This window comes from Dictyostelium purpureum (assembly GCF_000190715.1).
Source record: "Dictyostelium purpureum unplaced genomic scaffold DICPUscaffold_13, whole genome shotgun sequence".
NCBI classification, from domain to species: Eukaryota; Evosea; class Eumycetozoa; order Dictyosteliales; family Dictyosteliaceae; genus Dictyostelium; species Dictyostelium purpureum.
The window spans coordinates 17,495-31,953 of record NW_003519350.1 but is presented as its reverse complement, the minus strand read 5'-3'; the positions used below and the strand labels follow the sequence as shown (position 1 = coordinate 31,953).

Sequence of the window (14,459 nt, the reverse complement as noted above, 5' to 3'; positions counted from 1 at the left end):
CTAATTTATAAATTTTAAGTGTATTAATACTAGTAATAATGCATATTGTTGCTTTTGATGGTTAATCTTCCAAATACCACTGAAACAACCAAATCCCTTGTGTATACAAAATATATATAAGACAAAATTATAGAATTAAAAATTCTCTTTCCCTATACAATTAATTATCAAAATAAAAAGAAACTTATTGGAATCAAAGACCATTTAGAATATTTTGTAATATATTAGAATTAACAATTTTTATCATTTTATTTTATTTATTTTAAGATTTTGGAGTTGAAAATAACATTTGTTTCCAAAGATAATGACATAAAGTATTAATTAATTGACTTGCATGCTCCAATTCGAATGTATCCAATTCTAATTCTCTTTCCTTTGAAATTGACTGGTCATCTCTACGACAAATAAAAGCATCGGTATCTTTTTCTCTTTCATTCCAAATGAGTTCAAGCATTAAACAGTCAGCCTTTGGATTTAAAATGAAAAGATGGTGATAGGGTTCATTGTAAAGTTGACGAATACGATCACCACAAGTTTTAACCAAATGAGTTGAAAGACCATTCCATACACCTCCCATATATGTGAAAAAGTTGGTTGAGCCAATTAAAGATTCATCCATTGTTTTTAATGATCTGTGTTTGATAAAGGTCATGAAATGGTTGTATTCTTGATGTGATAATGCTGGTTCGTAAGGATTACCATTTAAAAGTTTTAGCCAAAGCATATCACGTTGATAAGCTACACTAGATCCAACTACAAATTTATAAATACGTTGTCTAGCGATTTCTTCTGCCCATGACATTGCTTTATAATTCTTTTCTAATTGTTCCATTGTCTTTTGATTAATAAATGTAGAAGAGGCTGTTGTTGGGTTTAAATTGCCAATACTTGAATTAGTTGTTGATGAATTTGAAGAAGAAGAAGATGATGAAGATGATGAGATAGTTGAAGAAGGTGAATCTTGGTGCTGTTTAGTTGATGGCATTTGCTTTTGTTTTTGTAGCTGTGGTGATTGTTGTAGTTGATGACTAAGATGATGATGACTGTGAGATCTTTGATGATGAGATGTTGGTTCGATAATATTTGGTGAAGGAGTACTTGTAAGAGTTGGTGTAAGTGAATTTCTTGAGCCAAGATTATTCATGCTATGATAATGGTTATGATGACTAGAGATATGATGTAAATTACTATTTCCAGTGTTATTGAATGAAGCAACAGAACCCATGGACATATTTGTAGAATTATTACTATGATATATATTATCAACACGTGGGAAACTAGTATTTGTAGCTGTTTTTAATATAAAATATTGTAATTTAATTGAATGATTTGATTCATTTACAATAGTATGACTATTATCTTTCTCGTTATTATTATTATTATTAATATTATTATTAATATTATTATTAGCTATATTATTATTTGAATTATCTTCGTTACTATTTGAATTTTCGTCACAATTTAAACAAAACACTACACATGTCCATTTATATTCAATTTGTGATGAATGTGAAGTATAGTGAGAATGAATGTCAGCTCCTGGACTTATATTAAACTGAATAGCTGGATAAACTCCAATATGATTAAGATTTGAAATGCCATAAGATGCCACATTCTTTACTATATAATTGAATAACTCTGATGGTTTGATTGGAATTGGTAATATATATGTTGACTCATATAAATGAGAATACGAATGTGCTGGTGGTTTTGGATAGTAGTTTGGCATTGAGTGCATCATTTCAATGAAATATTTTGGAGGTAGGCTCGATAAATTTTCTTCGTTATTATTACTGCTACTATCGTTATTATTAACTTTTGGTAAATGATTACCATCTAAAAATGATTGAAGTTTTCTTAAGTGGAAATCGTATACAAATGAATTAAGATGTAAATGATGAGTAAAGATACCATACTCCTCTGCAAATAAAGTTGATAGTGGTTTGGAATTATCAGTAGTTGACTGTTTGGCTGATGGCAAAAGAATAGCAAACAATTCACAAGTGACAGAAAGATCTCGGAAACCAATCTTGATAAGCAAAGAACCCCCTTTAAAGTTTTGTTGCAAGTATGCCTTTAATTGGCAATTTAAAATAAACTTGTTAATGTTACCAAGTGATAGCTCGCTATTGTTGGGGGTATTGGATGGAGATGGTGGTAGATTTGAAATTACAATTTTATTTGATCGTAATACTTTTTCCATATATTTGATATATTCTTCAACAAATTGTTCCATCATATTCAATTTCCATTGATTAATGTGAAGTGTTGAATTTATAATGCTATTTTCAGTAGAGTTGTAATTTAAAGTTGGTAAATTATTAGATGAACCTTTAGGAGCCATAACAATACCAACCAAAGTAGGTGAAATGTATTGTTGCTCTACAACAGATGATAATGAGTCTTTTGGTATGAAATAGTCATAAAGGAATGGTACACATCTAAAATGAACTAATCGAGACATTTTCATAATAGTTTCTAATTGTTGGGTTGAAGGGGTCTTATCACTGTCTGTAAAGAATGAACGAGCCTGTGCAAACATTCTTTTTGCCTCTGATGTTTTTTCGACATAATTTGCAATACTTTTAATTTGACCCACATATCTGGCTAATGGCTCGATAATAACTGGTAATCTTGATTCATAAAATACTGTAATTTGGGGAGATGGATAATATTCTCTTAAAATATTTTCAAAATCTGGTATAGATAAAATATTTTTCTTTTTCTGATTTGATAATTGGCTGGGTTGTTGTATTGGGATTGAGGGTAACTGTTGGTAGCTAATATTTGTGAGTGGTTTAGATTTTTGTCTTGGTGATGGATTTTGAAGTGATTGTAAATCCTCTTTATTTGGTAGAGTGGTTAATGTTGTATTAGTTGAGGTTGTTGGTGTACCTGTATTCGATTTATTTTGGTTTCCTGTTGAAGATGATATAGAGGTTGATGATGAGGCAGTGTTTGCGGCACCAACATTTACATTTGATTTCTTTGGAAGTTTTTGATTACCAATAAGTAAATCAACATTATCGTAGGTGTATTTGACAGTTGGCCCCATTTTTTCACCATTAAAGAATGAGTTTACAACTGATGAACTATTAAATGGAGCAACATGGTTAAACAACCCCATTTTTTGGTGTAATACATTATTTAATAGATTTCTTCTTAATGTGAACCATGACTGTACACGATTTAGACCAGCTTGTAAAAATTCTAATTTGGTAGAACTCCAATTATAGGTGTAGATTACAATTTGATCGGAACTAATAAATGCTATTAAATTGCAATGTCTCATAATAATTGAATTTAATTGAGGATCTTTAATATGGGAATAGTATAGGCCCTCATTGGTGTAAAGTGAGGTGTCTGATGAATTATTTAAAATCTCATTTGGTAAATTATTAGTACTTGAGGTGTGTTGAGACTGAGATGATTGTGATGATATCGACGTTGTTGAAGATGATTGTTGGTTGGGTGGCACTTGCTGATTCAAATTTAGTGATGTTATTTCATTTTCATTTATAATATTTTTACCAGAGAATAAATATAACCTGTATTTGTTTTTATTCAATAAATTAATAAGTGGTTGTTGTTGATACTGTTGAATATATTGATTACTTTGAATTGATGGTGATGAATCATCAATTAAAATTGAATCGTCTTGATTATTTGTATTAACAGCTAAAGTGATTTGACGTGGTTTTGGTTTATAGTTTGAATAAACAGATGAAGATGGATCACTTTGATATAAAACAGTTGAAGCCAGTTTATAATTTGCATCGTTAATTATTTCACTGATTTCAGAAATAAAACTATCTGTAGCCCAAGTCGAAAGATTTTGAATATTAAGTTTGGTTTCACTTATTGAGATATCGGATAATTGTCTACCTCTTTGGAAAATCTTTTTGCTTGGTAATAAATATTGTTCACCAATTTGATTCGTTGAAACTGTGCCTGGAATTAAAATATTTTCAAGAATGTATTCACCAAGTGTTTGGTTAATTGATTGCACCAATCTATCAACCAATAACTGATTGTTAATTGTCCCTTTAAACCATAGTTTTAATTGAATTTTATTACTCCAATCCTCTATACCATCTAATAATGATGAGCTTTCAATTGGTTGTGAATTATTTGATGCTGATGACAAATCTGGCTCTTGTTGGGATATAACTTCAACACCCCTTAATGTTTCATTAATAAATTCATTCTTTTGTTGCACTGTAAATTGATTTAAATCTTTAAGACAGTTTGACTTGGGAATTGAGTTCATAACTGTGTTTTGTTGATTTAACAATGAAACAACAATGTATGATATACCTTGACCAATTGAAGAAAATGTTGATTGGGAAGTTGTAGATGCTATAAAATTATAAAGGAATGTGAAATCACTTTGTTTCAAATCAAAACTTTCTTTAATTCCAATACCTGATGCTGTGTTTGTATTATTACCCAATCCACTATTTGAACTATTATTACTAAATAAACTATTTGTTGATGATGACATATTGGTACTCGAACTTGGTAAAATTTCAGATGTAGCCGACAATGGATTAATGGTTTCACTACCTGTAGATTGTGGACTATTAATTAATGCTGTTGCTGTTGCTGTTGCTGTTGCTGTTGCTATTGCAGGGGTGATTGCTACTGTTGGTGCCACTGTTGGTACAGGAACTTCATTTGAAGATGATGATGGTGAATTATTAGAATCTGTGTTGTTTGTTTGAATTGGTGAAGTTGTGGTTGTAGTGGTGGTTGTGGTAGTTGTAGTTGTCGTTGAGATTGTATTGCTTGATGGTGAAAGATTAGTTGTATTAGTTGTAGTGGTTAAACTGCTTGTTGTTGTTGTGACCAAATTATTGGTTGGTGATTGAATGGTTGCCAAATGTAGTATATTAAGATATTGTAAAAAGTTTTGCTTTAAAAACAATAAAAATAAATATGGATCTAGAATACCACATTGGTCTGGAATTTTAATAGTTACAACAGTTGGTATACTTGTAGGAGGTTTAATGAAATCAATATCTTGTGGTGTAAGTTTAAGCATTGGGTTACGAATAATCATACCAGAGATATATTGTAATGTAATTGAGGATAGTCTAGATTCAATCAACTGGGATAATTGTTGTGTAATTTCAACACCTGGAAAATCGATACCATAAACATCTAAACTGAGGAATTGAAGTTGGTCCTGTTGTGGTTGTGCTTGGGAATTAGGAGTGGATCCTGTTGTTAATGGTGGATTTAATGGGGTTTGTGATGAAGGTGGCTGAATGGTTGATCTTTGCTTTAATAGGGCTACTTGATTAATATAAGATTCTTTTGGTGGCGAAGTACTTGGAGATTGTAGCGGAGATTGTTGTGGAGAATTGAAAAATTCAATCGAATTTACAGTTTGGGGTTCAGATAACTTCATATAAAATATATTTCCACCCATTTCACGATAAACATACATTTTCTTACGGTTACTTATTGAGAACGCATGAAGTACATTAGAATTTAAACCTCTGATGGCATTGGTTGCTTGTAATCTTTCGTGTAGTGGGAAATACATTGTGTGAACCAAAGGACATGTAAATTCACCAAAAACAAAGGGTAATGGCTTTTTAATTTTATTTCCCTTCTTATCGTAAGCAATATAATAGTGATCCTCATCATAATGATTTGAAAATGATGAAAATGCAGACATCTTTTGAGGTTGTTGTTTTATTGGCTGTTGTTGGAATCTTGATGTTAATGGTGGCTGTTTACTTACTGGAGACTGTTTTGCCATTAGCAATGGTTTTGGTAGAGGAGCCTGAACCTGGGGTGGAGGAGGTTGTTCATCCGGAGGTATTAATAATGGACTACAAGATCTAAACTCATCTAATTGGTTTAATAGAATCAATTGATTAACTCTTTTTACAACCTCTGCAATCGAGACCTTAATTAACTCTTGTTCATCTTTAGGGTTAAATTTATGAATACAAACACTACCATTATTATTATTTGTAAATATTGAATCCATTGATGTTGTTAAAATATCAATACCATGCATAATGTTTGGTTGTGGTGTACTATTAGCTGATGATTCTATAATCTCCATATTTGTATTTAAAATTGATTTACCACCGGATTGTGGAGTATTTGACCCACTTGAACTTATACCAGTTGGTTGTTGTTGTTGATTTAAATTGGTTAAATTTAAATGGCTTGATGAACGTTGCTTTGAGGGCTCAACATGTGGTGATGAAAGTGCACTCTTTGAATGTTGGTGATGAATAGGATGCTGTGATTGATTGGTTGTTGAACTCAATAGGGTAGAATCTATACTATTACTATTGCTAGAATTAATATCGCTATGATGGGTCGGAGTAACAGGCATAGATTGTGATAATAGTTGATTACTTGGATTGTTTGAATTATTAACCAAAATTTGATCGGTAAGACCCAATTGACAAAGTAAATTTTGTTGTTGTTCTTTAATAAAAGCCTTGGTTGAAATAGATGAAAAAAATTGAATTTTAATGGTGTTTGTGGTGGAATTATAATACATAACTAACCAATATGGTATAGTAAAATCTTCATTCTTTGAGAACGAGTCTGAAGAATCACCGGGATTGACACTATTGGATGTATTATCGGCCATACTACTAATATTACCACTACTGCCACTATTTGTACTAACAATTGATTCTCTTGAAATGGGTGTACTATCCATACCTTTGAGATCACACATCCAAATTTGAGAAGAGCTATTACTTAATGGATTTGAAAGACCACCACTTACATTAATTTGATCACTACTATTTCTAACAGCTATTTCTTGATTATCAACAGATGATGATAAAGAATTATTTGAACTTGATTGTACTAGACCACTTATAATTTTATTTTGGGGTTGTGGTAATGTTGATATTGTTGTTGGTTCTTTTAATAATGTTGGTTTGAACTTTTGAGACTCTTGATAATAAATAAATGTATCAGTTCCAAATTTTTTGAATTTCATTTTACTGTGTTGTTCAAACTGTTGTGGAAACAATAAGCTACCTTCTTTGGCATCAACAAAAATCATATTTATAGACTGAGTATGAAGATGATGATATTTTGATTTAAAGCTATTTAATCTATTTAAATGATAGATTACCAAATCTACAATATATTTAGTAATTGGTCTGATGGTTCTAAGACAATCCAAAATTTCAGCTGATAAAACCGAGATTACAGATTTTCGGTGTGTTTTCATTGTGCCCCAGAGATATTTTGGTAAATTGGCTTTTAATGATTCGATAAATGTAGATTGATTTGTATTTGAGCTATGATGTAAACTTGATAATGGCCCAATACTTTCGCTGCTACTGCCTATACTACCTTTGGTGCTTGATGTGGATCTTGTATTATGAAGACCATGATGATGTTGTTGACGATGGTGAGGAATTGATAAAGAGGGTTTACTTGAAATTGGTGGTAAAACAATACATCTAAATCTAATATAAGATTTAATTGGTGAAATTTCAGCCAATAAAGTTGGATTTGACTCTAGGTTCTCTGAAGTAAATCTATATTGGTAATTATAGTTGGTTGAACCAGGCATTTCGAAATTAGTTGGACCTACACCTGGACCTTCACCTTCTAAAGATGGAGATTGGAACTCTGGGTTATTATGATAAACTACAAACTCCATCTTTAAAAACAATGGTAATGGAAACATACCAATAGTTGTATTCTTTTGATCAATTGTATTTTTACCAATTTCACCTAAAATAATTTGTAATTTTCTTTCAATATTATCTGATTGATTTTCGAAAGAGTCACTGCTATTTTTATTTTTGTTGGGTGTTGAAGTAGATTCCTCTTCTGTATTGCTGCCGCTAGTGATATCATCATCTTCATCATTATCATCATCAGTATCTGATTTTTCTGTAGTTTCTTCAGAAGATCCATTATTATTTAATGAAGAGTTATTATTATTATTGTTACTGCTGCTGTTATTAATATTATTTGACGAACTTATTTTTTTATCATAATAAAAATAATCTGTATTAGAAATTTGGGTGAATGATGTCATTACTTGGGGAGTAAATCTATCTTTAAGATAACTTGCAATGCTATTTGGATGTGATTTTTGAAGAATACGAAGGAATTGAGTGATATCGATATCTACAAAATAATCTTTGCAAGTTGGAATCGATGAAAGGAAATCTTTTGTTTCAATTGGAATCTTATCACGTAAATTTGTGTAAAGTGCTTTGATGTAAGCACGTTCAAAAGTACTTCTAACAGTCCTAATATATTGACGAGTTGATGGGTGTTGTGGTGTAGTGTGGTAGATAGTTTCATGATAACTATTCTTCTTTCTTGCGTAAAATTGGTGTAATGGTTCATTGACGGCGTTTGATTTACCATTACAACCTGGTAAAATCCCGCCACTGCTTTTACATGTTGAATTAGAGTCAAAAATCTGCTCAAAGAAATCCATTCCAGTATTTGAATGATTGATATCAATAAAACCTTTAATTGAACATTCATAAAATGATACAACGAATGATTTATCCTCTTCATCTTGAACCTGTTGTTCTTCTTGGCTGCTGGCAGAGTTTTGTTTTAAACGGTGTGGGTGTAAAAACGTTAAAATAAAATCGGATTGATTTATACCCTTAATAAAGCATTTTCCACCTTTAAATTTATTTTTATCCAAAGGACCTAATTGAATTTTATCTAATGGTACCTCTAGTATATTTAGAGTTTTAATAATATCTGATAAAAGATTATATAACTTGATGTTTGCATTAATTGATTTTTGTTTATCTTCTGGTGTGGCTCTAATATTTTTATTAATAGCTGTTGTTGATGATAAACTACAATTTTCATTGTCGTTGTTGTTACTTGGTAAATTTACAATTGGGAATAGTTTTTGAGTTTCTGTTGAAAATGAAACTATTGATTCTAGTGAAAAAATAGGTTTATCGGCAATTAGCTTTTGAACAACTGGTTGGCCAAATTCAAACTCTCTAAATAGCAATTGAACTGATTTATCTTGATTTAAAACTTGATTCAACTCACTCTCTGGACTCGATGAGAGTGTAATCGCTAATAGGTCATTAAAACTTGATAATGCAGATATAATACTGCCATCGGATTCTTCGAACCAATTCTTTAAATGAAGGAATAAATCTTTTTCATTTAATTTGAGTGTTGAATTTTTATTTGAATAAAACATACCACGTTGGGGCTCCATCCAAAATTCAATGATTATACAATTGGGTGATCTTAGGTAAACAAGATATTGGATAGTGGACAACACACGTTGGTTTAAACTCTTTAATGGAATTTCTTTAATAAATAAATATGTATTTAAATTTACCAATTGGAAACCTTCACTTAATCTTTCTTGAGTAATAAATCCTAATGCCTGTTCGCATGTCTTTGAATCACATAAATCATAAGTCCATCTATGTGACCATAAATAATATTTTAGATTTGGGTTGGTTAAATGTGGCATGGCAGTATGGAAATGAAATGAATGTAAACTTGTATGGATATTATTACTATTTGAAATCATTGAATAATTGGGTTGGTTTTGATTGTTATTGCTATTATTACTATTATTTGTATTACTATTTGGGTTACCACCAGTTGGATTATTTTGAAGTATAGTTGATGGAGGTGATGAAGTTAACGATGATGGATTTGAACTACTACTATTAGTTGTACCACTATTACCAAGTAATTGTAAATTATTACTACTACCATTTCCTCTTGAAGTGGCAGGTGGTGATTTATCCAATAAATTCTCTTTACTGTTATTTGGTGGTATACCATTAATATTTAAAGCTGTAGTAACTGAACCAAATGGTTTAACTCTTGAAGATTGGCTTGTTGGTGTTGTTGGTCTTGATGATGATGGTGATACTTGGTTGCTATTTGTTGGTGAAGGGAAAGATATTGGTTCAAATTCATATTTTACTAAAATTCTTTTTATTTCTCTATCGAAAATATAAACTGGATAAATATTTGGTATTTCAATATTGTTGTTATTGTTATTATTGTTATTATTTTTAGTTTCGTTATTGTTACTTTTATTTAAATTTGTTGGTTGATATTCTTCATGAGTAAAAACATTAATTGGAATTGAAAGTTTTGAAATTTCTAATTTTATTAAAGCTAAAGTTCTTTCTCTTATATATTCAGAAGTTGAAAAAAAGTATAAATTAATAATTGCAAAACCGCTCATTTCCCAAAGAATTTTAACGACACTGAATGAAGATGATGGAAAATGCATGTGAAGTGTATTGCTATGACTACTACTAATATTGTCGCCATTGGATGAAGGTAATGGTGGTGAAATAAATGAAGGCGAGGCTGAAGTTGGTAAGAATTTAACAAAGTAATGGCCAAAAGAAGTATTTAATGTATGATCTGCCCATTTTGAAAAAAATTTTAATAAAGTATTTCTTGAAGAATCAAAACTAATAGTGTATTGAGGAATACTATTTATAAATATTTGATTTGATTGACTTGAATGTAAATCTGAATTTAACACAACTGTTGGTTTCAATAACACATTTACTGTCTCTAATTTTAACCATCTCTCCCAATTTTGATATGGACCAAGGTTGTTTAATAACTTTAAGAATGAACTTGCTTGAGTTTGATAAGCTTGAATTGGGTCTTTGGTTGGTGGTGGTGGAACCGATGAAGGTTGACATTGAATATAGATTAAAGAGAGTAATCTATCCTTTTCATAAATATGATTTAAAAATGATTGTAAATTTACAACACTTGACGAAGGAGGCTTCTTTGAACCACTGCTTGATGTGCTACCTGTAGTATATTCCTTTAAAAATTCATAGTAAGCCATAACACCAATAGTAACTTTAACATTTGGTTTATATAAATCATCTTTTGATTGATTTTGATTATTAATTTTATTGAGCTTATTACTGCCACCACTGCTACCAACACTACCATTACTATTATCTGGTTCTATTAAAAAGTTTACTCTATATTCTAACTTTATATTTGGTAAAAATTGAAAAGATAAAACAATCTCCAACTCAGGATCTGGCTTTTTAAATGTAACCAATCGGACGTTGAAACCTTCACGTACTCTAAGATCCAATAATTTTAAAATATCGACTTCGACTATGTACTCTTTAGCTATAGTTTTTAAAAGTGGAACTGTGGGTGGTTTGCCAATCCAAGGGAAAGGATAATCTATAGCCATAATATGTTGAATATTCGCCATATTATTAATTACGATTTCAGGAGAAACTGTGGTATTTTCTTGTGGAGTTGATTTGGATGGGTAAAAGTTGTTTGGTACATAGGTGGCTTGTTGCTGGATAATAAATGTTGAAGATGATTGCTGTTGTTGAGATGATAATGATGAACTACTTGTGCTTGAATTTGATCTTGAATGCCTAATTTGAGGAGTTGTTTGTGATGAACTTGTTGAAGAGGCAGCTGTTGATGGTTTGTTCGGTGTAAACTCTTTAAAAAATAATAAATTTTGTATATAACTAACTTTATCTCTGGTTGGGTGAGCGAGATCTGATGTTTTTAGATTTAAAACTCTTCTTGTGTCTCTACTTGTAAATTTAGGTATCATTGATTGATCAAAAAAGAAACCACCTGTATTCATCGCTAAAAATCTTAAATTTTCCGAATCTGGTGAGTACCCAAAATCACAATGGATATATGACCCACTACCAACTTGTACAATTGAACATGATATATCGTTTCTATTAAATGTCATTATTGTATTTTCAACAATTTTAAATTCGTTTTCTGCTAATGATATAACACCATCTGTCAAAACTAAAAAGAAAAAATTATAAATATTTGTTTATTATTTATGATGATGATTTATTTATTACAAATAAAGAACTACACTTACTTATTATCGATGGACATGCAGTGGATGGTAATAATGATAATGCTGTTTGGCAATTTTGGAACATCAATGTAAAATCTGATGTGGGTCTTTCTAAATGTAACTGCTGTTGTTGAATCGATGATGCAATTTCATTCTCTAAAATATCCAATTGCTCTTTAATATCTTTAATAATACATAATACATTTTTTCTCGTTAAAATAGCACCTTGAACTAAAACTCTAAAATGCTCTGGTACAATACCCTGTGCTATTACTGTTAAATAAATTATTGGTGAAAACTATTTTTTAATAAAAGTGTTAGAATTCTTGTTTCAGGGGGTTCAAATAAAAATCTTTTAAATTGAATACATACATTCAAATTATTTGAAATACCTGGCATTTCAAATGGCAAAGATAATGCCAATAATATTGAATCTAATGAATGTACTAATTCGTCAATTAAGACTTTACCACTGACTGGATCGACGCTAGACATACTTGGTGACATATCCAAAGCAAATACAAATCTATACTTCATTGACACTACTGATACTTGAGTTTTTGGTATCATTGAAATATGTGGTAGTTTCATTTTTTCTTTATCGTAATATATATAATAATCATCCTGTTTTTGTTGTGTTTGTGGTTGGTTGTAATTTATGATGCCCATAGTTAATGGATCGGAATTTAATATTGGATTATAATAATTAAACAAATCCAATACTCTTCCATATTCTAATAACGCGTATAGTACTATTATTCCCTCATCTTTTTCTGTGATCTAAAATAGATTATTATTATTAATAATAATGTTACAATGATGCTCCTTTTTTTATACATATGCCAATAGTTACCTTTATACAATTTGTTGATGAGGATGATAATAAATGTTTAAAGTACCATAAAACTCTTTCGGCCCTGTGGAATGTATAATCTTTAACCAAAATATAAATATGTTCTGCTTTTGATTTTAATAAACTTTTTTCTAATTCTAACTCTACTATCTCTTTTGGCTGTTGTTGTTGCTGTTGTTGCTGTTGTTGCTGTTGTTGCTCTAAAGATAACAGTGGAGGTGATTGCTCTTTGCTTTTATCCTCCATTTTTAGATTACTATTAGACTATTATCGTATATATTTAATATTAAAATCTAAAAATTAAAAAAAACTATATTATATTTTAAAATATATAAGTATATATATGTGTGTATATTCTTATTCTATCATTCAAGTATTATTTATTATTTATTTAAACGACTATATATATAATTTAGCTTTAGTTTTTATTTAAGATATGGTGTATAAATAAATTAAAAATATGATGAAAAAATTAAAAAAAAAACAAATTAAAAAAAAAAAATGAAAAAAAATAATAAAAAAATAAAAAAAAATAAAAAAAAATAAAAATAAAAAAAAATTTTTATTTTTTTATTTTTGAAGATAATTGTTTATTTTTATTTTTTTAATTGTTCAAACAATTATCTTTAAAAAATAAAAAAAAAGATAATTGTTTAAACAATTATCTTCAAAAATAAATAAAAAAGATAATTGTTTATTTTTTTTAAACAATTTTCAAATTTATCTTTTTATTTTTTTTTTTTTTTTTTTTATTAAACGAAATGTATCTTTAAAGTTGAAATAATAACCAATTAAGAGTATTACCCCAACAAGCAATTATAGATGCAATAGTTTTTTAAATAAAATATTTTTTTTTTGGGTTAAAATAATTTATTTTATTTTATTTTATTTTATTTTATTTTATTTTATGTTATATTTTATTTTATTTATTATAATTAATTAATTTCTATCCAAATTTATAAATTAATTATCTAATAATTTTGAATCATAATTATTTGTACAAAAGAAGTCATTTTGTAATCTTGGATGTTTTGGTTCAAATTTACAAATTTTCATTTCAGGTAATAACTTTTGGATATGTGGCCATTGAATACGTCCAGTTAATAAAAGTAATCTAGTAGTTGGTTTTCTTAATAATTTAATAGTTTCGCAAACTTTTTCTAAGCATTCTTCACTGAGGAATGGTGGATCTAAACAAATGAAATCGACATTACCTTTAAATTGCTCTGGTACATTCAATGGATCTCTATAATCGTAAAAATGGAAATTATCCTTGTATACTGCAAATCTATTATCATATTCAAATAAATGACTATTTAATAATAAATTATTATTTTTCTAAATTAAATAAATAAATTAATTTAATTAATTAATTTATTAAAAAGGAAATTAATAATTAAAATTAATAATTAAAATAAATTAATCTCCGAATTGGGTGTTTTTTATATATTTAAGAAACTTACATATAAAACTTTAAAAATTGAAGGTGTTGAAAGACAAACTACGACATTTCCACCAATAGTTTCTTGCTCGATAACGTTGGCTACATATTTCGATGTTTCTTCTTCATACCAAAATTGTGATAATTGCCAATCTTCTCCTATTTCAAATTTATCATTCGATCTCTCTTCTTTGTTTTTTAAAAAATCATTTAAAATACTTAAAGTGTCTGTTGGTAATGTAATTTCGTCTTCAGAATCCGACATGTTTGTTTTACTTTATATGTAAATATTAAAAATAAAAAAAATAAAA

The 14,459-nt window shown here is 29.1% G+C and overlaps 2 protein-coding genes across 2 annotated transcripts; both read right to left on the bottom strand.

The window, feature by feature from the left end:
* Positions 1-262: 262 nt before the first annotated feature.
* Positions 263-13,136, bottom strand: DICPUDRAFT_52503 (uncharacterized protein; the record flags this gene model as incomplete). The annotated part of the gene is made up of 5 exons (XM_003283723.1): positions 12,708-13,136; positions 12,227-12,634; positions 11,876-12,152; positions 8,863-11,796; positions 263-8,817 (listed from the first exon to the last, which is right to left on the bottom strand). The coding sequence occupies exons 1-5, from the start codon at positions 12,951-12,953 to the stop codon at positions 263-265; spliced, it is 12,420 nt and encodes a 4,139-aa protein (XP_003283771.1). The 5' UTR covers positions 12,954-13,136.
* Positions 13,137-13,670: 534 nt separating this feature from the next.
* DICPUDRAFT_85979 (uncharacterized protein) lies at positions 13,671-14,413 on the bottom strand (the record flags this gene model as incomplete). Its single annotated transcript, XM_003283722.1, has 2 exons — positions 13,671-14,045; positions 14,171-14,413. 2 exons carry the CDS (start codon positions 14,411-14,413, stop codon positions 13,671-13,673), a joined length of 618 nt encoding a protein of 205 aa, XP_003283770.1.
* Positions 14,414-14,459: the final 46 nt, after the last annotated feature.